Source organism: Ceratotherium simum, chromosome 17 (genome assembly GCF_057802395.1).
Source record: "Ceratotherium simum simum isolate JZ-2026a chromosome 17, ASM5780239v1, whole genome shotgun sequence".
Taxonomy (NCBI): domain Eukaryota; kingdom Metazoa; phylum Chordata; class Mammalia; order Perissodactyla; family Rhinocerotidae; genus Ceratotherium; species Ceratotherium simum.
In genome coordinates, this window is record NC_141916.1 from 48,380,449 (window position 1) to 48,404,907 (window position 24,459).

Consider the following 24,459-nt stretch of genomic DNA (forward strand, 5'->3'; position numbering starts at 1 on the left):
TCTTTGTCAGCATCTGAGACTGTTTCCTAGTGATGGATTTTTAGAAAAGGAATGACTGAGCCAACGAGTAAAACTGTGTTAAGGTTCTTAGCCCGTATTGCCAAAGTGTTTCTGTAAAGGTTATGCTCACTGAATTCTATTTTTGTTTTCAGGCTGCTGCTGGTGTTTTTCACTTCACTTACATATGTGTGGCTCTTGTACAAGCTGCTGAAAGTCTGGAGTGACCAGCGGGGTCATGTACAAATGAATGTGCTCATCTCCCTACAACTCCATCCAAATTGAGAATTAACATTAAAAAAAATCTGCTATTTAAAAAGACAGAACTGGTACTTTATGATTTCTAACATATATTGGTACTTATTCTTTGGTAAGTTATTTAATTTTAATGCTCAATCTAAGGTAGAAGTCGGGTCCTCACACTGGGACTTTTTTAGTGCTGCTATGATGCAAGGGCTTTGTCCTGGCATGCCTATCTTCACCTCATTGGAGACTCACATTAATATAAGAGATCAATTTCCATCCACCCATAATTTCCTGAGCCTGGTCCTGATCTCCTTCTACTCCATGACTACGAGCTCCCAGGCTGAGCCTTGACAATTCCATCCCAGGTAAATTGGTTTGCAAACCCAGTGCTGGTAATAATCATCCCTTTCAGCATCAGCATCAAGCACCATAAGCAGGCTTGGTGCCTGCCACAGCAGACACGGCAGCAAGTAGATTCAACAGTTCCCTAGAACTCTAGAAACATTAGTCAAAGATGGATCATACCAGCTTGGACAGACCTGAAGAAATACAGATCAGCACAGTGAAGCAATCAATAACACATCGGTGTGTATATAATAAGAACATAACGCTCAGTGCAGGGAACTCCTGCTGCCCCACTAAGTGCTCAGAAGCCATTTTTTGGATGCGATACTTATCAGGCTCCTCTGGCCCATCAGTGGCTCCCACAACGGGAATATTTATAAACATGGAAAGACTCAACATGGGCAGTGACATAAGCAAAGAGTCCTAACTAGGGCAGTGACGATGTCTTCTGTGCACATCTGGTGTGTACAGACCCTCTAGATTGTAAATTCCACATATTAACAGGGAAACACGTCTGCTCCTGTTCACCTGGGTTTCCACAGTACCTAGCACCTACCTGGCACATGACAGGTGCTCTGTTAATACTTGCTGAAGAAGTAAGTGAACACAAACTTACATAAAGATATTTTAAAAAGTAATAGAGAGGGCAGTGTCTGTATTTCATTCATAGTATAACCGAGACACCCATCACAGGGCCTGCCACAAAATGAGTTTGGTACATGTTTGTTGTGGATGGCTAAGTTTTCTTCTCAGGTCAAGCCTGCAGGATTAGAACCTGAGTGAAGGATACGGCCACACACTATGAGCCTCCCTGCCTCTGCCATGAGTTGTGCAGCCGCCAGCCACAGTTCAGAGTCCTGGGAACATCAGCTTTACCCTTCCAGATCCCAGGCTTGTCCTTTACTCTCAATCATTAACAGCCAAATTCTCACACCATAGTTTTAACTAGACAAACAAATTGACCCTCTGGTGCAAGGCAACATACAAAGTCGAGACGACACAGGTAGAGAATTAGAGAGATAGCACTTGGTGAAGGCATCTCACTATGCCCAAATCTGCAAAGATCATGTGTTAAAACATGGAGTTCCTGACTGGAGACACTCAGCAATGACCCACAAAACGTAGGAAGAAGGAGGTCTAACTCCCTAGCCTGCCCCCATGGGGCCACTGTCCTCCATTGCATCATTCAGAATTCCTGGGGGGCCATCTAAAGCAGCAGCCTCCCTCATTCAGAGGTTAGTTAAGTGACTAGTTGTTCATTTTCCCCCATGTTTCTCCAAGGGGCATGGTTAGAATCTGGGCCTGTACCTTGCCAGATAAATGATGCTAGAAAAGGTAGTTATTTGAAACCAGTCTATCAGTACTATATGTCAGATTATGAGTTATATATAATATATAAAGTTTTTGTGAGCTAAATGGACATATGAACACCATTCATTTACATTTATTTATTTATCTGGGGGGGGGGGGCAGAGAAACATGCTCCAGGTACCAACAAAGTTTAGGGACGCACATTCTAAGATGCAGATCCACCCTGCGATTTCATATCCCTACAGGGCCTAGGACAAGCAGGTATGCAGGACACTTTGATGATAGGAAGGTAGAGAGTCTGTAGTCTCTTTGCCCAAATCCAGCCCTGACTTTCCGAGTTCTGTCTGCCCAAGCCCCCACGTTCTAATCGTAAAGTCTCATGGGTCCCCTCCTAGGGAACGTAGGATCTCTCTGTAGTTCCCTAGGTGGTGGGCCACACTTCAGGCTAAAATGAAATCTAGGCGGTTTGCTGACTGCGAAGATCTGTCAGCCCTGGACACGCCACTGCTCAGAACCTTCCCAACTCTCACCTGCCTTTCTCATTCAACTCGCCCTCTTTCATTAAAAGCAAAAACCAAACAAACACACAAAACACCCCTTCTTTTCCTCTCCTTTCTGAGATCTGCCAACTTTTTCTTCCATTGGCCTTGCAGTTGGGTCCTGCTCCTGGGCTGGCCGTCTGGGCTCTGGGTCTGCCCTCGGGCACGTGACTACATCTGTCCATCCCTGCTGACTTCACACTACCTCTCATTTCTCTGCGGCAGCGCCGGGAGGTCGAGGGGGACACACGACAGCACAGCAGCAGGCCGCACTCCCTTTCCCCAACTTTCAGGTCAAATACGTCCTGCTGCACCCCCAGAAACAGTGGCGTTTGCAACGTAAGCCCTGGGGAAGGGTGCTCCAGAGAAACCTTACACTGACGGGATTTCCTTCCCACACCTGGCATTGAGAGTCTGGGTTTTTTTTGGTTCAGTTATTTGTGTTTTGAAGGGAATGAAGTATGCTCTCCTTATAAATAAATGCTCTATTTTCCTCAACTGCCCTCCTTTCTCTACTAGAACCTTATTTTGAAAGCCCTATGAGCCCGAGCATATGAAAAGTGCTTTAAATATTAGCTTAGCTGGACTGATCCATGTATAAAGTCTCCTTTAAAATGGCTCATAATTACCAACTATCTCTTCATTACAAGCAGAATCAAAATTATAAACCAGCAGATAACAATAAAATAATGTATATTTACATTTGAATGTAGACAGTGCTAATGTTCTGGAACTGGAATTGCACAATAAGGAAACCATGTTCCAAAAGTCTAACTCTCCATCTTGTTCATTCCGATATCACTTCAAGAACTTGTCCGTTTTCAACTGAAACAGTCTCAGCACAGTTGATTCTGAGGCAGAAAGATCTTTATTTTTTTAAAAAACATATACAAGGCTCTTTTTGTTCTTGTAGGACTAAACAAAAATTCTCTTCATGTCAACAAAGTAAACTTAAGACAAAGAAGTGACAAGGGAAATAAGATAAGATCAAGATTTTTCATACTTAAATCCTGATCATGGACCTTCTTGAAAGCAATCTTAGAAGCTGCGTTATGACGTGGGCAATCTAAAGATCTTCCAACGTTATGATTCTAAATAAAAATTTTAGACTTTTGTTGGTTAAAGATAGAACAGAGAGAATCACAAGAGAAGTTTAAACTGAGCACTACCATTATTGGTTGTTCTTTTTAATCTTGCAAAGTGTAGTAAAGAAATATTCTGACTCGGTGGTAGAAAGGAGCTGCTGGCTTGCTTTAGTCAATATCAAATTCATAGCTATTTTTTGTAGGAAATAAGCAATCAGTTACTTCCTTGATTCACAGAGGGTTTAACTCCCCCACAGCCCTAGGAATAAATTCCTTAGAAAAGAAATTTCCCTTCGGGGGGAAAATTGGCCCCCTTTAAATGTATACACCTGAAACCATCACCCAAATCACCCATCCTCAATCTCTCTGAAGTCTTGGCCACAAAGAATCTCATTTCAGAGTGTACTCAGCCCAGCTATTGGGCACAGATCTGACCACAGAAAACTATCTTCACTTCTCTGACACCTTTGATCATTGAGTCATAAGATTCCCCAGGGAAGAGGCACATGAAATCACCAAATTACTTAACTGTTCTTCCGAATTCATAAATGTCCTCTTGTGGTTTAAGATAAATGAGTGATTGTTGATTCTTTCTTTAAACTAATAAACTTTTGTAACTAAGGCTCCAGAAAAATCCACTCTTCTGCTATCTGCCCAGCTTTCACATTTTGATTGTTACATTCAGAGATTAATCTTTAATAGAGAAGAATTCCACCTTCTACTTTTCAGGTTTTTGAAAGTTTTCAGACACATGATCACAACATTATCATATCTTTGATGGTGACAATGGCACATTGTATTTTATTCAATTATATTCAATCGGCTACCTTTTTTACTGCCAATGTATCATCCTGGGGGCTTTCAATATAACTAGATGATTGACTACTATAACTGGTGGGAATTTGAGAATCTAGACCGTAAAGACCTGCAAGGTAGTGTCAGAGCTGGGTCTGGAGGCCAGACTTCCTGACTCCAAGTCACATTCTCATCCCACCACAACATAGTTCTTTGCTGTGAACACCTGTTTAAATCTTGTATGAGTTTAGTCAAAATTCAAGAGAACACTGTGCATTCTCTAAAGAATCTTGGTTTACTGAGAGGAACCCAAGTGGCTAAACAGCCACGTCTTGGTTATATGAACCGAAAATTCATGACCAGAACTCTACAAAGAGGAGGAGTGTGCATTCATACTCCTTGATTTTCCCCTCTATTTGCTGTGAGAATCCACTTTCTCATGGGAACCTAAAGCCCTGAGTGTAGAGCTGCCACTGGCGCCATGTTGATCTGTTACCATGGAGATCACTCCGGTAACACACCAAACCTGCCACCAGTGCAGACACACAAGTATCTCATTCGGACTCCCACAAGGGTTGCTCTACCCCTCACTCCCACCATTTTAAAGTTCGTCTCTGCTTGGATTCAGCTCTAAAGGGTTTGGAGAGTCACTTTTAAATGTCATTAAAAGTATAAATACTAGGTAACAAGGAGGGAGGTAAGGAAAAGGTGTCTCAAGATTTTGAAGCAACAAAGTTCACTTATAGCAATTACTCCCTGGGTTCGAGTTATGGACTCAGTTATGACATTACTTGACAAAGAATCAAAAATAAAATGTGGAGGGGAACACCACTGGAACTACTGCCTATCACTTATGGATCCATTGATCATTTGCAATGCACTGTTTACACAGTATCTATCTTGACTGCGAGCTGTGAAATGTTAAAGCAGTTCTTGGTGTTAATCCCTACAAAGTTCCACTACGTTCTCAGAAGCTGGAGTTCCTATATGTGCAGGTCAATTGCAACGCTGTCACAATCAGTCTCTAATGGGAGAGACAGATTTCCTGTTGGTCATCAGTTAAAGCACGTCAGATTCACCCTGGGTCTTATGCAAGTCCACCAGATCTTCCAGGAGGGTGCAACATAGCCATCACTTATTTCTTATTCACAAAAGTCAAAAAGGCTTTCTTTCTCTGGCATCAAAAAAGGCTATATTTGTGCATGAAACTTCAATACCTTTCTAGAAGGTCTATTTTAATTTCCCCTAAACCTTAAGGTTATTGGATGGCAGATAGGCGGGAGGGGCTATGGTCTGACAACACGTCTATCATCAGGTTGACAGTAGCTAGATATGACCCTCCCCATTAGGAATTCTCAGGAGTCCTGGAAGGGAGGCTGGAACTGCCATGTTTATGTTTAGAAGCCTCAGACTTCAGGATGGGCCTGGACCACACAGAGACAAAGTTGTCTGCTTTCCTTTAAGACGGGCAGATGCAACTCCAGCATCCAACAAGAGTGAGGTACACAAAGGAGGCCGAGCTTTCTGTCTCTGTATGCCCTGAGTTAAACCTGGGCCACTGCCTCAGTCACCTGGGGTCTCAATGGTACAGTGAAACTGTTAGTCCCATGGAAAGACACTGTCAGCTCCTCACATCCACGGCCTGGTGGTCTACTTAGGGATCTTACAACCCGGTGAGTTTTGCTTCTTTTCCCCATAGCTGTTAACATTTTGCTGATCATCAGCACCTGTGTCTGAAGAGCAGAGACTATTAAAAAGATATAACTCAAACTCACTAATTAGTAACTTCCATTTTTTTAAATTTGAATGGGAAGGATATTGAATTTCATCCACCTGTCAGTCATCTTGCTTCCTTCAGTAACTCTTCAGCTCCTGTAACTCCTCCGTTAATATGATCTTCCTCCTAACATACCCTCCCCTTGCAATGCTGCTTGAGTGCCAGGTAAGAAAAATATCCCAGGCAGCTGGCCCAGTGGCATAGCGGTTGAGTTCGTGTGCTCCACTTTGGCGGCCCAGGATTCACGAGTTTGGATCTCGGGTGTGGACCTACACACTGCTCATCAAGCCATGCTGTGGCAGCGCCCCACACACAAAACAGAGGAAGATGGGCACAGATGTTAGCTCAGAGACCATCTTCCTCAGCAAAAAAAAGAAAAATATCCCAGGAATCCCAGGATTGGGATGCAGAAGAGTGCACACTAGCTCTTATTCCAAACTCTCCCCCACCTCCCTTCTTCTCACTTTCAAATAAAGTAAGAATAAACCAATCGATCTCTTCCACATCCCCCCACTTCCTCACCAGAGGAGCCAAGGAGCATATTAAAGTGTTGATTTGGTCATAGCATTTCAAGAGTACTTCTTTTTTCCCACCTTAAGCCCAAATGGGGAATATAGAGTAATGAGGAAAAGGAATTCTTTTAAAAGACCCCACTGGCTGCTAGAGGCCAATGAAAAATGAAAGGCAAGATTACATTTCTGCGCAGGAGAAATGACACCATTTCTCCCCTTACTATGAACTTACTATGAAATGACACCTACATAGTGTGTTGCTATATATGCCAAAGAATTACTTAGTACTGTGAGTCTTTTATAAGTAGGTACCATCAAATCGTATTTTTTTTCTGAGATTTTCTCCTGGATGTTATCTGTGTTTTAAATATCAGTGAATTAAAAAAATATTTTGGCCTTTATTGAAAAATAATCTTGAAAGTCGATATTCTTTGGGCAAGAAAAATAAGATTAACAATGGGAACGAGGACGAGAAATTCTGGAGGTACCTACATTATAGTCAAATAAGTAAAAAACAATAAAACTTTGGACTTAATAGGGCACACACTAAAAGCTTACTTGTACAGAGGAAAGCTAATAAAATCAAACACAGAATCAAGAAAGAAATGTACTTTCTGTGGAAATTTAAAACATGTCCTTGTAAGTTTGTTTAGCTATTTATCTCTTGTCATTACCATTCTGCTGGGCACAGTAGGTGCTTAATAAATACTGGTTTGGTTGAATGATTATCCAAGTTTCGGCTTTCTTAGACTGAGTTCCTACCTCACTCATCTTTGTATTCCTAGCACTGAGCAGAGTGGTTCCTCAATCAATGCTTGTGGAACAGAAGTAGATTTAAATTTTCTTCAGAACAAGCCCAGGCAGCCACAAACAGTATCTCCAAGGAATTTTACAAGGAAAAGGATGCAATCTGGCACCGGTCACTCTCCTTACATATCTGAAACATGGCCGGCAGATTTCTGTCCTAATTTGCAAGGTCTGGCCAGTGAGGTTCAAGGCCAGCCTGGCCCCAGGATGAACCAGAGCAGGCTCTCCTCCAGGGGCGAGGGCAGGGTTATGTTTGCTCGGTGTATCACCCAGGTATATTATTTTCCACAACGGAAAGCTGCAGGCTTTTCTGCCATTACAAGAGCATGTTGACTACGAGGTTATTAGTTTTGTTTCTTTTCAGGGACCTGGTAAAGGCTTGACTTCACTGCTAAGCACTGGGGTCAATTTAATAACAACTGACAACACAGATGAGATGCACTGAAGGGATAAAGAACACAGGTGCCGAAGCAGATAGACCTGGGTTCAAATTCTGGTTCTACCACCAACCAGTTCTGAGGCCTTGAGCAAATTACTTAACATGTCAAAGCCTTGGTTTCTGTATCTGTAAAGCAAAGATAATATCACCTACCTCTCAGACCTGTTGGGAGAATAAAATTAATGAGATGATTTATGAAAGCACTAGTAACACAGAGCACACACCCGAAAAATGTCAGCTGTTTTTACTCAATGCTTGGGTCGAGTACCACTTTACAACTGTGATCTTACACATGGTATCCAATTTTTCTAATACCTTGGTTTTCACAAACCAAAAATGGGTGCTGAGAAGACTGCTTTGAGGCAAAATTAGTACTAGTCCTTTACTCACACAAACTGAAAGTTAGAGAAAGGATAATGTGGCAGTTCTAAAGTTACATATCAGCACATAATAAAACCTAACTGGCAGGACCAGTCACCATTGTGGCCTCTACTCTGGAAGCCCACTTGGACAAGGATTTCCATGATGGCTTAAACGAACAACCATTTGGCAACATCTTGAGTGTCTCCCGGAGCAGCTGGGAGAAGGTAAACCAAGGACCCCAGACAAGTCATCTTGAGGAGACTGCCATGTTCAACCCATGATCCTAGTTATTTTCAAGTCAGCATTCACTCAGAAACACCCCAAAACAAATCACTATAGTTGACATATCTGGCAAGCACCAATTTTTCCTGTTTACATCAGATATGCTAATAAAAAATATCTAGCTTTTTGATGCAAGTTTCTTCATCAGACAGTTATACAGTGAATATTTCTTCCTCTCTCTTTAGAATAAATCCTATAAGCACTGCAAAAGGCAGGGCCCTCTTAAAATTGATTATACAATGTCAGAGTTGGACAGAACTTATTAAAGTCATAGAATTTGATTTCCCCCAGTTTTACAGATGAGCAACTGAGGCTCACAAAGGTTCAATAGTTCACCCCAAGCCACAGAGCTATTGAGTGACAGCCAGGACTGAACCCTGGTCTCCTGACCCCAAGTCCAAGATTCTTTTTGCCACACAATGTGTTTGCTCTAAACTTCACACTTTGTTTATTTTCTCCACAGAGCCCAGGCATGCTGCACACATAGAAAACCTCTAATAAATATTTGCCAAATTGATCGACGAATTCTACAATTCTGCTGTTTCAATGTAGTATTGTATTTCCATCCCAAAAGATCCCAATAGTGGCCAAATAACAAGTGCTATTTGCAAAGTCTTTAGAGAAGTTTACAATTTTTTTTGAAATCATAATCTAACTTCCTCACAACAATGTGAAAAAGGTATTGCTGTACCCATTTTAGAGAAAAGGAAACTGAGGCCGAGAAGTTGAGCAACTCGTCCAGGGTTATACTGCTCGTTGTATGTTGCTAGAGCTGGCACTTGAACTTAGACATCTGATTCTAAAATCTGTGCCCTATCTACTTCATTAGCCTAAGTCTAATTAATACCACCCCAAATGATACTGCCCTTCTTTCTCCTACTCTGTTCCATTAAAAGAAGAGATTTAATTCATCAGGCATCTTCATGTCAATGTTCTAAAAAACGCAGGCTGCCTGAACGGTGGGAAACGACATGTTCAGGTGGAAGAACATGCTCTGCCCAACACAGAGCCCTATTTCCTTCAACAAAGCACAGCTTCAGACCAGCTCCCAGCACCAGAATAGCACGTACACTTACTGCCTACGAGATTCTAAAGGCCAGCCTGAGGAAACGGTTGCATTTTTTTTTTTTACGCCATTGCTGAAGATATCTTCAATCATAGCTTTGTGTCAAAGGGGGAAGGAAAGAGGTCATTTCTGTGAGTCTTGGCAGCATGGGGCTATAACATAACCTCTAAGGCCCCGTGTAGGCCAGGGATGGGCGAAGCCACAAAGGAGGGCAGCAAGAGAGATGCTCCAAACCTCCTTGCTGGCTGCTCCCCAGAGCTGTTAAAGATAGGGCTGGTGGCAGCTAATGGCGGGGGTGGGAGGCAGAGAAGAAGGCTGTGAAGGAAGGTGCGGGGGGGACGGATATAATCCAGCATACAGAAACCTGTCAGGATGGGATTTATTTTTGTTCTGTGAGGGAGTATAATAGGGCTTTGCCTGCACTCTCAATAGCTGTTTTGAAGTGAACCCGGCTGGTATGTCTTTAATTTGTCATTTCATTATGAAACTGTTTCCCTTCCAAGAAGCCTTCAAGTCAGGAAGCTCTGTCTGCCCACACAGGAAATTCCTTTGCTTCAACTTCCCCAAAAAGGAAATTTCCCTCAGAAGTGAGCCCAGCATATGCCTTTGAGCAGAGTTGTTTCAAGAAACTTTTGGCAGCTGAGCCCTGAAAACACCCCTGGCTTTCTGCTGCCGCTGGGATGCGGGATAAACAGTTCGGCTCCCACCCAGGGGGTGTGGACCCCACCGAAACGGACCCTGGTCCACCTCTTCCTCCCTCTTCTTCATTCTCCTGTGCCCTTGTTCCCCCTCAGATCCTGTGTGACACCAAGGGTTTTAACTCTCCAAGAGGGAATCAGTACCTGCAACTTTCATCAAGAAACAGGCCTAGCCGAAGACTTAACTACACCACACACACAAACACACACTCACAATCAGGCACCCCGCAGCACTTCAACACAAAGCACCTATTCTTGTTCCTCTCAGTACCCCCCACACACTGGAGACTTCGGGGAGAAAGACCGCAGTATTTCAAATGAAGAGGGTGCAAGGACATAAAGAGCCAACTACAGCTCCTAAGGCACATATACTACCAAATTACCTTTTACCAAGGATGGTGGATTTCTTCCAGACAAACTTCCCTAGTGAGGATTTTAAGTAAAACACGGAGGAGGAAAAGATCTCAAACAACAGTCTTATCAAAGTTAATCTCTCAGACATATTGTGAATGACGAAGTGGGTGAGAGCCCAGAGCAGCTGTGCTGAAGTGAATAATAATATATACTATTTTATGAAGCTTCTTAGCAGAGAGGCATTAGCAGGAAACTGCCAGACTCATAGTTAAGTTTTTAATTTTCCATTTCAAATCATTTCATTAAAAAAAAAAAAAAAAGTTGTGAAAAGGAAACAACACAGAGGCCTAAAGCACAAAAAGAGGGAGTGGTATTGAACTTCAAACTGTAAAGCAAGCAGTGGGACAAAGAGAGACACACACAGATGAGGAACTAAGACGGCCCTGGATTTTCACCCTGCAATTAGGTTGCGCTAGAATGGCAGAGCGATAGGATCTGATCTTATTACACTATTCATGTGCCAGGTCTCTGTAAGGGATATTATTTACCAGGAAACAGAGAGATATTTAAGGGACTAGTGAGAATCATACTGAAATCTGAATATATTAACCCTGAGGTTTTGGGTTGTGGGAGATGTTTTCTACGGTGTGGATTTACAATTTTGTTTTAGTGAGTTATTCTATTTTTCTAAAATTTATGAGGTTTTAACCACAGTTGGACCTCAGAGGGGGACCCAACACTATTTTTCATGTTCTAAAAGAGAATGGTCCAGGGAATAGGTCTTTGGCTTGTTTTGGGAGGAAAAGTGTAGAGTGGAAAGTGTCTGATGGACCTACCTTGCCACCTACCAGCTCTGTGACTTTGGCCTAGTTCCTTAACCTCTTAAACCTGACCTTTCATCAGTAAAGTGAGGATAATAAAACTCAGTTCATGGGTCTGTCGTGAGGATTAAACAATACACGTGAAAAGTGCCTACCCTAAGTACTCAATAAAGGGAAGTTATTACTCCATAAAGAGAGCTATGAAGGATTTTGCTCCCAAATTCCACATACCCACTCCTCATATAAGCCACCCACCTCTGGCTAGCTCCTTAAACTTCCACACAAGTCAAGGTTTTCCTGACCACTTCAACTGGAGACTAGATTAACGGGTCCCTTATACATGCGCATGGTCTTGGCATTACAATCAAACATCTAGTCACCTCAAAGGTAGAGACATTTTGGTAAGAATGGTTGAAAGGCTTTAAGGATTCAGATTTACACCTCAAAATTCAGTACTCCTTTCAAGGAAATGCAGATGACCTGCACCTTCTCAAGCTGACAGTGTGCTAGAGGAGGTCTAACTTTATTTGGCCAATACTGATGCTGGCAATGTCTTGAGACCCACAGCCCGGCATGGTAAGTATCAGATTAGTCATCTTGGTCTCAGAGGTCCAGGCTCACAATGTTTTGTCTAAATCAAGGGGCCTGGATTTTCCATCTAATCCTATGTCTGTCTCCTCCATGGAGAATGCCAACCCCAAGCAAAATTATGGAGTTTATTTCCAACTGTACCCCTGCCCTTGACCTTCCATGCTGGCCATGGTTCTTCTATTTCAAAAGATTCAGGATTTTGATAAATTAATTTTCATTAAGATATCAGGGACTTAAGGTATTACTTATCTCTATCCAAGGTGTCATCTGCTAGGATAAGTATTTACTTTTAACTGGAGCTAGGTGGAAACAATGCCTGATCCAAAAGGTATATATCTTAGTGGAATTTTAGGCACCACAGTAGTTCAACATTGGAGATATTTAAGTTCAGGGCACTATTAAATCACCACAACTAGGTGACCACCATACCCTGCTGAAGCATAACATTGGCCCTGTTCACAGACAACTATAAGCCCTCTGTCTTGGATCCAGAGTACTGTTATCTGGACAATTAGAGTTCAGAAGCCAGTCACTTTCTGAATCTCAATACTCCTTCAGCAAACAAAGAAGTACCAAACATGAGATTGCTACACAGCTGGAGCACAGCACCAATGCTACAATACCTAGTTGTGTTTCTTCAAGTTCTTTCCCTGGATGCCATTTGGTGGTAGGAATCATCACAGAATCTCCATGAAGCAGATATCTGGAGTAATAGCTAAGAGACAATCTGATCCAAACTCACACACACACATATACACACTCTCATTTGGATTCATCTGAAGCAAAATTTTTCTTTGCCTAAGAATCAAAACAATTTTTCTTTTACAAGGTCCAAACAAATTTTACATCTCTTTAGATTTTTGTGGGTCTCTGAAATTCCTCTCAGCACAATCACAGAACTACTGGGTAGTTTAAAAGAACATTTATAACCCATGACTCTCAAGTGAGGAATATCTCTCTCAGGAAATTTCAACTTTGGTGTTCCTAAAAGACCTTTAAATAATACCCCAAATATCTGGGTGAATATTTGAGTCATGGCCAAATTTTAAGGTCAGCAGGAGCCCCACACAAAATACGTGAGGGAGTTGTAAATAGGGGAACGAGAACTATCTGTCCAGGGTGGGGATTTTGTGAGGTGGCTTCACCACCACCTCACACGAGAAGTGAAAAGAGCAAGAGTGGGAGTTCAGTTCTGTGAGAAGGGCAGTGTGGAAGGAATCAGAATGAAAAAGAAAGGGAAGAGTGTTCTCCCCCACTTTGTTCATATCTAGTAGGAAAATATGCCCCAAACAGATTAACCTTCCAAACCATCAGAATAACAGGTTTGTGAACTTGCCCTGCCTTGGAGCTACTTCCTGAAGTGAGGCAGACCAGGAGGAAGGAAAAAGAGTCATTTTATTTCCTGAAGAGGGTTGGCACCAAATCATTTGCTCATATTTGTTTCTCTACAAATTGCTCCTGACGTTGGTGACCCAACAGCTACTTCAGCAGGGAAAATAAAACCCCTCATCAGCTTTGTCCGAGAATCACTGCTGCTCTGGGCAATTCTTTTCCCCCTCATCCTACTCCCCCTTTCCACAGCCTGTGGTGATGAGTAGCTGATTTGAGTAACTAGTTCAGGGCCTCTATTTAGAAATAGTTTCTTGGGTGTGAGCTTTCATGCCCAGGGGACGGTATATGTGTCACAGATTCTCGCTGCTGGCTGGGGGGATGGAAATGTACTTTAAAGCACAGCATCAAAGCCTTCACTTTAGAAACTGAAAGCCTTCATTCTCTTGCCAACTGTGCTTTTCTCCCCATAATTAATTAATGCAGTATTAATTGCGCATGTGCTACGGGGCTGGCTCAGGGAGGATAGTGTGGCCTATCCATGCAGATCAGCTGGCTCTGGAGGGCCTGAAACCCAGTGGACACCATCCAGAGAGGGAGCAAAGTGCAGACTGTCATTTTCACAGGTTACAGAAAGGCAAACGCCTCAAGTTGCAGAGGGGATTCCCACCAATCACGCAGTTGGGGTCAAGAGGTAGTTACCAGAAGCCATACCTGTGCGTAATGCACTGGGGAAAGCGCCAACTCACAGACACTTCTCAGGCCAGAAGTGGGGCTACAAGGACACGGGAGCAGGCCTGGGATTCCGCTGTAAGGTCCTGGGAACCAGCGTGTGGTGCGAATGGCTGAGACAGCCTTCAGAAGACCTGCAAGGCCCAGGTGTCGGCTCCGGTTCCCATCCCACAAAGGCATTAACCAGATCTGAATCAGGGGCAGCACAGGGAAGCACCCAACAGCGTCGGGCGTAGAATTTCCATATCTCCTTGCAGGAGGGCATCTTCACAAAACAATCACAGCAAAATAGAGGACAATTTGCTGCATCATTAAAATAGCACCATCTGCACTAAAATTTGATGTTGAGTGCTAGAAATCACGTGAACGATCATGATACTTAGCATTTATAGATAATGCTCCACTGCTAATATCCCTTGTATTTCTCTTCTGGAATTCAAGAACGATAAAACGTTTGAGCTGTGAAGAACCTGGGGAATCACAGACTCGGGCTACTTCGCTTTACCGATGAGGAAACTACAATCCTGGGAGAAAGAATGAATTGTTCGGCGTGACCCCACTAGTAGCCAAGCTGGGCCAACGCTCAGAGGACTGACCCCCAGAGAAGTACACTCCCTGCTCTATTTCCCTGCGGTGAAGTTTCCCAGCACGTACGCCAGGTGGGTAAACTAAGGCACCAAAATGTCAGACAATTTTCCTGAAGCACGTCAGATTAAAGAAAAAATATTCGGAAGTGAAATGCTTTAATTTGGGAGGCCAAAAATACAATCTCATTCAAGCACATCATCTTTTTTACTATTTAATAATAATCTCAGAGCTAGGTCATCTCTTTTAAAAAATGGAAAATCATGGACAACGGGAACCTCTTTTTACTTCATTTAATTTTGTTTCTAATACTCCAGAATTTATCCAGATATCTGAACATATGTTGCAGGTAGCAGTCTGCACAGAGGATTGAATTAGAAAATTTATCTTCCTCTTAAATTCAAAAGATAATTTAGTTTATGATTCCCTTTGGCCATTCTTGTCTTTAGTTTATATAAATTTTGCTTAAATTTTTAAAAAAGCAACCTGTTAGCTTAGATTTTCTCCTAACCAACAGCTAGAAGGAAATGACTTTCATCAGATTCTAATACTTTTAGGAGGAAATATGGTGACCTGGAAAAAAAGCCTGGGTTTTGGAATTAGATCTGGATTCAAATCGTGGCTCCTCTACTTCCTCTCTGTGTGACCTCAGGCAAGTGATTTACCACTCGGAGCTTCAGATGTAAAACAGATACAATATTTACCTTGAAATTTAAGTGATTATTCAGAATAACACATATAAAGTTCCTGGCCCATAGAAAGTAATCAATAAATAGCAGTGACAATAATTACTTATTCCACACATTATTGCAACAGAGATTCTCAAGAGTGGCATCTTATACACAGCTGACCTCAGAATGGCTCCTAAAGAGGAGCACGGTTCCTGTAAACTGAAAGGCAGGGTACGATGACAAAAAAAGAAACTTATTTGCAAAGGTAAGCCACTCTTGGTAAACAAATGGATAATTAAATCCTAACATTGTTACTTTTAAAGTGGAGCTACATGAACTGCCTGATACCCCTGTAATTTTTCTTAAGATAATGCTATTCAACACCCTCAACACTCACCTAGGTACCTTTTCTTTTTTTATTTTTTCCCAAATGATTTTTACATATCTCCTTAGAAGCCTTCCCCCTTCTCAGTGAACCACCTTAGTGAATGCCCCCACCCCAGAGCAGAAAATTCAGCCCCAGCTGAACTGGTGAAATAAAGTGTTTCCTGCACATTCCTGCACAGGTTAGACTCTCCTTCTAGGCATCCGATCTGCATCCACCACACATCCACAGCTCTGCCTCCAGCATCTCTGTCTGCAATCTGCACTTCTATTACTGAAATCTTAGAGCCTCATTTGAGGCTATTTCTATTCAGATCTAGAGGAAACAGAAATAGAGACTAATTTCAAAAGAAGGGTGTGTAGTCCACCTATCCAAGATGGAAGCAGTCAATATTGGGGCAGGGTGACTAATTATTCTTGGGAGTTTACAGTCAGCCTGTGGCCAGAGACAGGGACAGTTTAAATTCCTTAAATCCTGCTCTAACTTGCTGCAGAAGACACCAGAAAAAACAACCCCCAAAGCACACATGGATGGTTTAGGCAACTGAATCAGAATCTTCCTATGGCAACAGTGAAATGAGTAACATCCGAAGGTCCTTGGTAACGTTCACCTCTGGAAAGGCATAAAGATGAAGTGGTCAAAGTCATTCCTGTCACAAACTGCAAGAGTCTGAGCTATTGATAAGGTTTAACTCAGGCATGAAGCAAAATGGGAGAAAACATCTGTTATTTGAGAGCCTCAGCCCAATCAATGCTTTGTGATAACGAAGAGGCGGTGAGGAATAACCTAGGAAAGCACAGTTCAAGCCAGCACTATACTGAATCCTTATCATACCAGCCAGCAAGTGTTATGCAGATGTATGTGAGGCTGATCATGGAACTTACGGACAGCGACCCCTCAATTTGCAGAACTCTAATATGCCAAGAGAAAGACCACAGAGGTACTGACGGTTGGGAAAATCCAAAGGAGACAGTAGAGAAGAGACAGAAGAAATGGAAGTATCATTTCTTATTTCCTGTTGTTCATGTCTCTACTCAAAGAACTGACTGGTTCTCATTGGCTTTTATTTTTAAATGGCTCTCTGGCTTAGTCTGTCATAAACTTTCAACACGGGGTGTAGAATAGAGCTGGGCATCTCTGGGCTCAAATAAATAACTCACAGCACCAGGTAGGGACAACCAATTGCCAGTAGCTTCCAAATGCCTACTTCAGAATTCCAAGGGAATCGAGAGCCCTCCCCTCCCCATCCCCACAGGATTGGAGCCACTTTGTCAGAGCTTATGCTGGAGGAACTGCCTTAAATGTACACGGAGCACACGGCATGAAATGCGAAGTGAAAGAAAAGGTCAATAGACCTCTGGTTATATGTTTAAAAAAAAAAAAAAAAGACATCTATAAATAGCTGTCTTTATTGAAGCTGCTTCCTTATCAGGAAGCATGGAGCTAGGAATTAACGTCTGCCTGCATCGGAAATTCTTTCAGACAGCAAACCCAAAAAGGAAATTTCCCTTCCAAAGCATTCTGGCTGTTCTGTTGTGGGCTGTTTTTTCTCTTCAAGCTGTTTGAAGCAGCTTACTAGGGCCCTGGTGCAGCCGCATATACTGCTGGGAGAGTAGAGAGCCTTCAGGCATTTGAATGCAAAAAGTGAAGGGACCAGCAAGAAGGCGAGAAGGGGAACAAAATATAAAACGCTAGTGGCTGGCCGTCTTTGTTTGAAGTTATTATTGCTTTGTCAAGATATGGGCTGAGAATTAAATCTTCTTCCCCACGTCCTTGCCTCAACTCTGCTGGTGATGTCACCATGCGTCACAGGCAGCTGCGTGAGGAGAGGCCATTTTTGGAACATTGATAATGGCAAAGGACAGGGAGGATTTGCTAGGTCTTAGAAGGACGGGGAAGGCTGAGGAAGGAGACTTCCAGATTCAGGTAAGGCCAGTGAAGAAAACAGTTCCAGACAGAGGTACCGATACGGTATGGCTAAGTAAAGGCCCGGGGTGGAGTGCCCTAGAGCAGAAGTGGGCTCCCAGAAACCAGAAGGAGTGGTTAGAAAATAAAGCTGATTTCCACTGTGACTTAGGGAAGTCAGTCTCAGTACTACGTAGACAGAACTCTAGGCCCTTTCTTTATTGAAACAGACAAACAAGGACATACATGCTTCTCCTGACCCTTGAAAATGGGGAAGCCACTTCCTAAAAAGGCTGTTTACCAGCTTTGGAAACTGAAATAGAGCTCTAGTGAGTTACTGGCCACTGACTGCCAGGCACTGTGCTGGGTGTTATACATAAATTAGTGTATGCTTATAAGACACCCTCATGAGTAGATGTATTAGAAATTTGAGTCTTAAAGACATTAAATGATCTCTCTAACAGAGGCAGCCCTGGAATGCAAGCCCACTCAGGTCTGTCTGAACCCAAGTCCTTTCTACTACCATGCTTTTCCATTTGGAAAATCCAAAAAAGCAGTGGGACCTGTTCCCAGGAGATCATGTCTGGTGAAATGCCAGGGAATATGGGCGCTTGGTTGAGCCCCACACCCAGCGCTAGCTCTCTGAGGCCTTCAGGGCCAGCTCTGCCCTTTTGGTTGCAGAGATGAACTGAACTTCAACCTGAGCTCAGAAGAGAGTAAAGTGGGAGGAGCAGTAGAAATGGGTGAGCAAAACCAGAATGCATTATCCAGAGAAACAGGCTCTCATTCCTGATGGAAGCCAGCCTGTTGGGGGTTCAGCAAACAGGAATGGTCAAGTGCATCACCAGAGCCACAGCTACTCCCAGTCCCTGCACCCGCGGCCGCCCAGACTCCAATGGTCAGCAGGGCCTCTAGTTCAAGTCCACGAGACACTGCCATTATGTTTTCTCCTAAGAAAGCTAAATGGTAACTTCTGAAGTAGAAATCCTATTAGACTCTTCACATGCTGTACAAATCCGGACAATTCAGTGGCTATCTGAGCCACCGTCCTCTCATCAATAAAACAGAATTAGTCACATCTCCTTTAAGAACTGTTGCATGATTAAATGAGATAAATATATTAACGTATTTTATTACTTAGAATATAAAATACAAACCATTATATTTAATTCCCATTTTTTCCTCTTCCTTTGGGAACAAAAATAACTTGAAAGTATATAAAATTGTTGCTCCAGCTAATTAGAAAAGAGAGACACTGCATCTCTTTCCACTGTCCTGTTTCTAATATAGCTTTGCTTGTCATGTGACTGTCTTAAACTCAGTAACTCTGCTGAGAATGCAAAATCGCCAAGTGGGTGAGTAGCGAGGTAACATTTCCAAAGGAAGGCATTAAATTAAATTATTAAACACACACAAGTAGGAGTAGTAATGTAAGAATTCTGAAAGATTCACAAGGAAAGGAAGTAGAGCCAGGGGACTATTTCTGGTCTTCTGACTCTAGAAAACTCTGAGCAGCTATTATGGCTATTTATTAACCCACAGCATCGTAAACTGTAACCCTGTTAAATATGATGAATGAGTCCTAGGTTCCGATTTTTAAATACCAATTCACAGGGATTTTAGAAGGCCAGACTGGCACTGCAAAAACGAAAGTCTTTGGGCAAACAGCGTAATGTCAACCTGTGATTAGATGCAATTATATCAACTAAATGTGACATGATGATGAAAAAAAGAATTTAAAATAAAGAAAAGACATTTACTTATTTAAATTCTGCCCCATAAATCTGAAATACACTTACTGTTATCACATGGGCAACCCTGAGCATCACTGTTTGAGGCTGAGTGTTTCACAGGGCCGGCACCACCTCATGAGGCACCTTTTGCTGCCCCCCTCAGCACCCACTCCTCCATGAATTTAGAAGGTGGTGGTCTCTGGGAAGACAAATCAGAAAAAGTCTCTCCCTCACACCATGAGGCCCCTAGCAAGAATCAGAAAAAGGCCTCGCTTGCTCTAGGCAACAGCCCTTCACTGCTCAGAGAAGAATCAAGAGTGATCTTGTCCAGGCACTCTCGGGGGCTCTTGGTCCTTTAAGTGTTTTCAAGGTACGATCTTCCCTATAAAGAATGGAACTTTTCATTTTTCACCTATCTGCGATAATTGTTGTAATTCAGCTCTTCTACCCTCAAGCTTAAAAAAAAAAAAAAATTCAGTGGCCTTTATGGAAGAAGAAAAAAAAAAAAGAAGCTGTTTCCATCTTCTCAATAAAACATACTTGTGTTTGCTCTCCTGGTACAACAGGGAAGTTCCAGGAAACTGCTGCAGGATGGTTGAAGGGCACCAGCCTGCAAACTCGGGAAGTGAGTAAGCCAGACCAGGGTGGCACAGGTCTGGCCCTCCTCCTCTCTGTTTTCCTCCTTCCCTAGGCCCAGACTGCCCCTGCCTGTCCCTGTCAAGTCCTCCAGAATCACCACTTCACACTTTGCTCCATTTATCACTTTGTTTTTATCACAGGCAAATAAAAGGAAAAGGCATTACTTTCTGCTTCTCAATAGCCTGCTAATTTGTCACGCTGTGTCTTCAGTTTAGGTATAGCCCTGTGTTTACAGAACAAAATGGTGAGAAACCCTCAGTATGAGAACCTTAAATACTATGATCCCTGCCCTCTCACCAACCAGGAAAATATATATTTTGATTTAAGAATGAAAGGAGTAAAAGAAAGAGATAAGAGAGAGCGTTTATCTGGAGATCAATGAGGATGAATGGTGAAAAGAAGCCACTTTGAGGCAGACCAGTCTGGTGAGTATCTCTTTAAAACAAGCAGCTAAAAATGCTTTCAACCTAGCAATACCATAAATGTCCTGCTGCTGTCTTGGCTTTCAGATTCTTCCCCGTACTTTCCATGAGCATTCCACTGGGAATTGTCTGGAATCCCAGATTAAAACAGCAATAACACAATTCCCTTGTTAGAATATTTATTTTCTTTTAGGTTTGGAAACCCAGCTGGGATGCATCTTCAAGTGTACGGCACAGCTTCAACCATCCTAGGGGCTACAAGAGATGTTTGTCAAACAGCACGATGGGCAGCTGAGTCCTGGAAGAGGAGAGGGAGGAGGGCAGCTCAGCCTCATGTGGAAAGCCCCAGCTGAGGACAAACAGCAAGAGCCTGGGAACCTCCACTTTCAGAGGATTCATTCCAGATGTAGGAAGCAACGGTGTTTCAACAGGGCTCATGCAGATTACCAAGGAGGTCTCCAAAATCAGGCTGCCAGACAGTAGGCACTCAGGCAAAATCATCACCCTGACCTGAACCCATAATCTAACAACTGATTATATTCTAAGGTCGGCAGTAATATGGTACAGTCCTACATCTGATAATTATCTATGTGGGGATCCATCCATCCATCCATCCATCCATCCATTCATCCATCTAATGGAGCAACTGACTGACCAGTTAGAAAAGATTCCAGCCATAAACCAATGCTATGGCCACATCAATACACACTGGCCAAGTGTCAACCCTGAACTCATCTATCCATCCATCTAAAAAATATTTAGTGAACACACTTACATGGTGGCATAATAGCTAACAGCCTAGGCTCTGGAGTCAGACAGAATGGAGTGTGAATGCTGACTTTACCTCTTACTAACTCTGTGACCTTGGCAAGTTACTTAAATTCTCTAAACTCCTTATGACATGGATACAAAAAGGATATCTACCTTACAAGTATTGCTGTAAGAATTAAATAATTTACATAAAGGACTTCACACAGTGCCTCGTACAGGGTAATCCCACAGTAAATGTTAGCAATGATGACTGTGTGCTAGGCACATGGTAGCGCCTGGCAAACCAGTGGTAAGCAGCACAGCTGTGGCCCAATGAGAAAAGGGTCCACTCCAGAGAAAAGTAAAGGGTTGGTATGGAAGAAATAGTTCCAAGTAGGGAGAACAATGCCTTAGGTGAGATCATAATATTTTAAAGTTAAGAGCACTGTTAAACACTGTCTTGTCCAATCACAATATTATATGGTAGGAAAACTGAGTATTATAACGACTGACTCACGGTTAAACAGCTAGTTTAAGAGCAGAACTAGTTAAGAATTAAGATCTCCTGACTGCCAGTTCGGTGTGTGTGTTAGTTCATTTGACCATGATAATGTCTTATGGAGAGGCAGTTCTATGGTCAACGAGCTTGCATCTGTAAAGGCATGCAGAGGTGAACCAGGAGTTAGGGCCATCATGGGGGGATGTCTCAAACCATAGGAATATAAACCCATGAAAGAAACTTCAGCCTGTTTGGGACAAATGTTCACAATTTTTTTTCATTCTGTGCTCGACTTTAAGCTCCATAAGGGCAAGGAACTTGCTTTGCTTTGTTCATTTCTGTAACCCCAGCATCCAGAAGAGTGCCTGTCACAGTGCAGGTACATCAACAGCCATTTGTTGAATGAATAAATGAATGAGATTAGGTAGCAGAAGTGCTTTGCCTGCACAGCATGAGTGTGTTCCATCCTGAAGTGAATACACTGCTCACAGGACAGCTCTGGAGGAGAAGATGCTATTACCTGGCTGTGGTTTCTCTTCCAGTCCTGTCTGCTCCAATGGTGCCACAACACTCCAGTTTACTAAAGGCAAGCGTGGCCATAGTCATGACCCCGGCATCTTTACGGTACCAACCTCTTCTTTAAAAGTTCATTGTGGAAAAGACAGTAAACTGAAGCTGGAATGTGCTGACCACAGTATGTAGCAACTTCGTAAATACTGATGGACTCAGCAGGCTGGAGGAGGGAAAGGATACTCGTGGCCCCCAACTCCTTGCAAAAATCCCAGCAGTCTTCCTCACTGTGGAGGAGAAGGGATAAGCCAGCAATGTCCCCCCAGTATCTCCTGGCATCACAGTCATCTGATTTCCTGAATTATCAGAGAGAGAAAAGAGAAGCCTGCATCCTCTCCCTCTCCTATTGCTCTCCACTTTCAGCAAGCAACATTCTGGCTTTGGAGGAGGGATGGAACAAGAGGAGGAGGATAACCTGGGGAGCATTACCACGCCAGAAAGAGATGGCAAGCAAGGCTGTGCTATGACTTCAGTTATTAGGAGTCAACTAGAGAAGGGCCAAGGTGACCCCGACGTCCTCCATAACCTGGATGTGTGCCCTCGGGATAATATTCAAGCCAGAAAATCGGGTATTTTCTTGGACACTGAGATCAGGGTGGGAATCAGGTGATTCATTCTCCCCAGCTGCCCCCATCACACTATATCATCTGGGCTGGGTTGCAGCACAGGAAAAAAGACAAAAAGGCAATGACAGGTGTCAGCTGCTCTGGAGACTGGCCCCAGTAGCAGCAGTGTGTGGGCCCTGAGGCTCTGCCAAACGCAGTTGGGGATTCGGACAGGGGAGGCGGTAGAGGCATGGGGCCCGAGATGATTTGAGAGGTGGAAATACTACAAGCTGCCGGAAGCTGTGGAGGCAATGGGGGTATAAGAGAGGCAAGAGAGAGGGGAGTCAGGAGGAGTAAGAGAGAGGCTATGTAAAACGAAGGAAAGAGAAGCAGCCAAAGGGGGAAAAGAGGGACCGGGAGGCCCTGCCAAGAAAGGAAGTGCACACAGCTTAAAAGCAAAGCTGGGAGTGAGTCTAACTCAGAAACTGTGCACAATTCAGGGCCTAAGAAAATATTCAAGGGGAGTAAGTGTGAACTCAGGAAGACACACAAACTTTCCCAAAAACTCACGCCTCTTAGGAGATTTGGTTGACTCTGCTATATATTGCACTTTTCCAGGTTTTGGGAGTAAGATGTCACAGAGACGAATACACGGAGAAACAAAGGATGGGAATTTAAGACTTGGCAAAGCCATTCTGGGGTGATTCCAAAGCAGCTTCGCTGAGCCCTGTGAAAACAATCTCAGCGCTTGCCCCCTCCATCCCGAAGCGCTGCCCCCGCCCCCGCGCAGTCAATCATTCTGACCCTCTCGGTCTGTCCGTAGGTCGGTCTGTGTTTCCCCGTCCCCGCGCGCGGACACTCACGCAGGTGCGCGGGCAGGCGGATCGAGTCTTCCTCCATCCTGAGCGCTCGGGGCACTGGAACATGAAGCGGAGTCGAGGAGGCGTAACTGGGCACCGGGCTCTCTGGAGGTGTATATGAAATTCGTTCCTGCTGTTGAAAATAAGGGCAGGAAGAGGGGAGAGGGAAAAAGACAATGAAAGCTTGGAACTGAGATGTTAAATCAGGAGAGGGGTGGGGGGCAAAAGGGACAGCGGGCATTCGGGCACTGCCATCCGGCTGGCCCCCTTTAGGCACTCTATACAGTTGTCTTTCAGATCTCTGGCATTTGGGATTTGTAACAAAATTCTGGAAAGGTTTAAAATAGGGCTTTTCCTTTGGACTCGGGTCAATGGGCATCCATTTTTCGTCTCTGTACTAGTAGTGGTTTGTTCAAGTAAAGAGGGGAGACAAGGCCGAGGAAATGAAAAAGTATGTCCAAGAGAATGGCTTTACAGACGACTCTCTCAAAAATTACTTTTCCAAGTCATATAATTAATTTCACCAATACATTAAAACCATGTTTCGTCTTCTCTGGCAATAACCCCAGCTTCTAATACAAGTATGATTCTGTACTCAGATCCAATGCGAGGTGAGCTCAAAGTGATGGCTTAGAAGTTCTACATTTAGTTAATAAATCTACGAGCAAGATTTTTCTATCGAGTGAGATTTTTCTTCCTATCTCATTACACAACAACAACCAAAAATATCCTATGTTTAATTTTTTCCTTCATAGCAGGGAATTATCTACGACATTAATTGGTATCTCCGTGTCCCTTCATTCTCC

The 24,459-nt window shown here is 43.2% G+C and overlaps 1 protein-coding gene across 2 annotated transcripts in view; it reads right to left on the minus strand.

The window, feature by feature from the left end:
* The window catches only part of ETV6 (ETS variant transcription factor 6), a 219,778-nt gene that overhangs the window by 108,361 nt on the left and 86,958 nt on the right, over positions 1 to 24,459 (minus strand). For both annotated transcript variants that reach the window (XM_004435375.3, XM_087442736.1), the window contains exon 2: positions 23,657 to 23,786. In XM_004435375.3, coding sequence (XP_004435432.1) covers positions 23,657 to 23,786 — 130 coding nt within the window. The remainder of the gene's footprint in view (positions 1 to 23,656; positions 23,787 to 24,459) is intronic.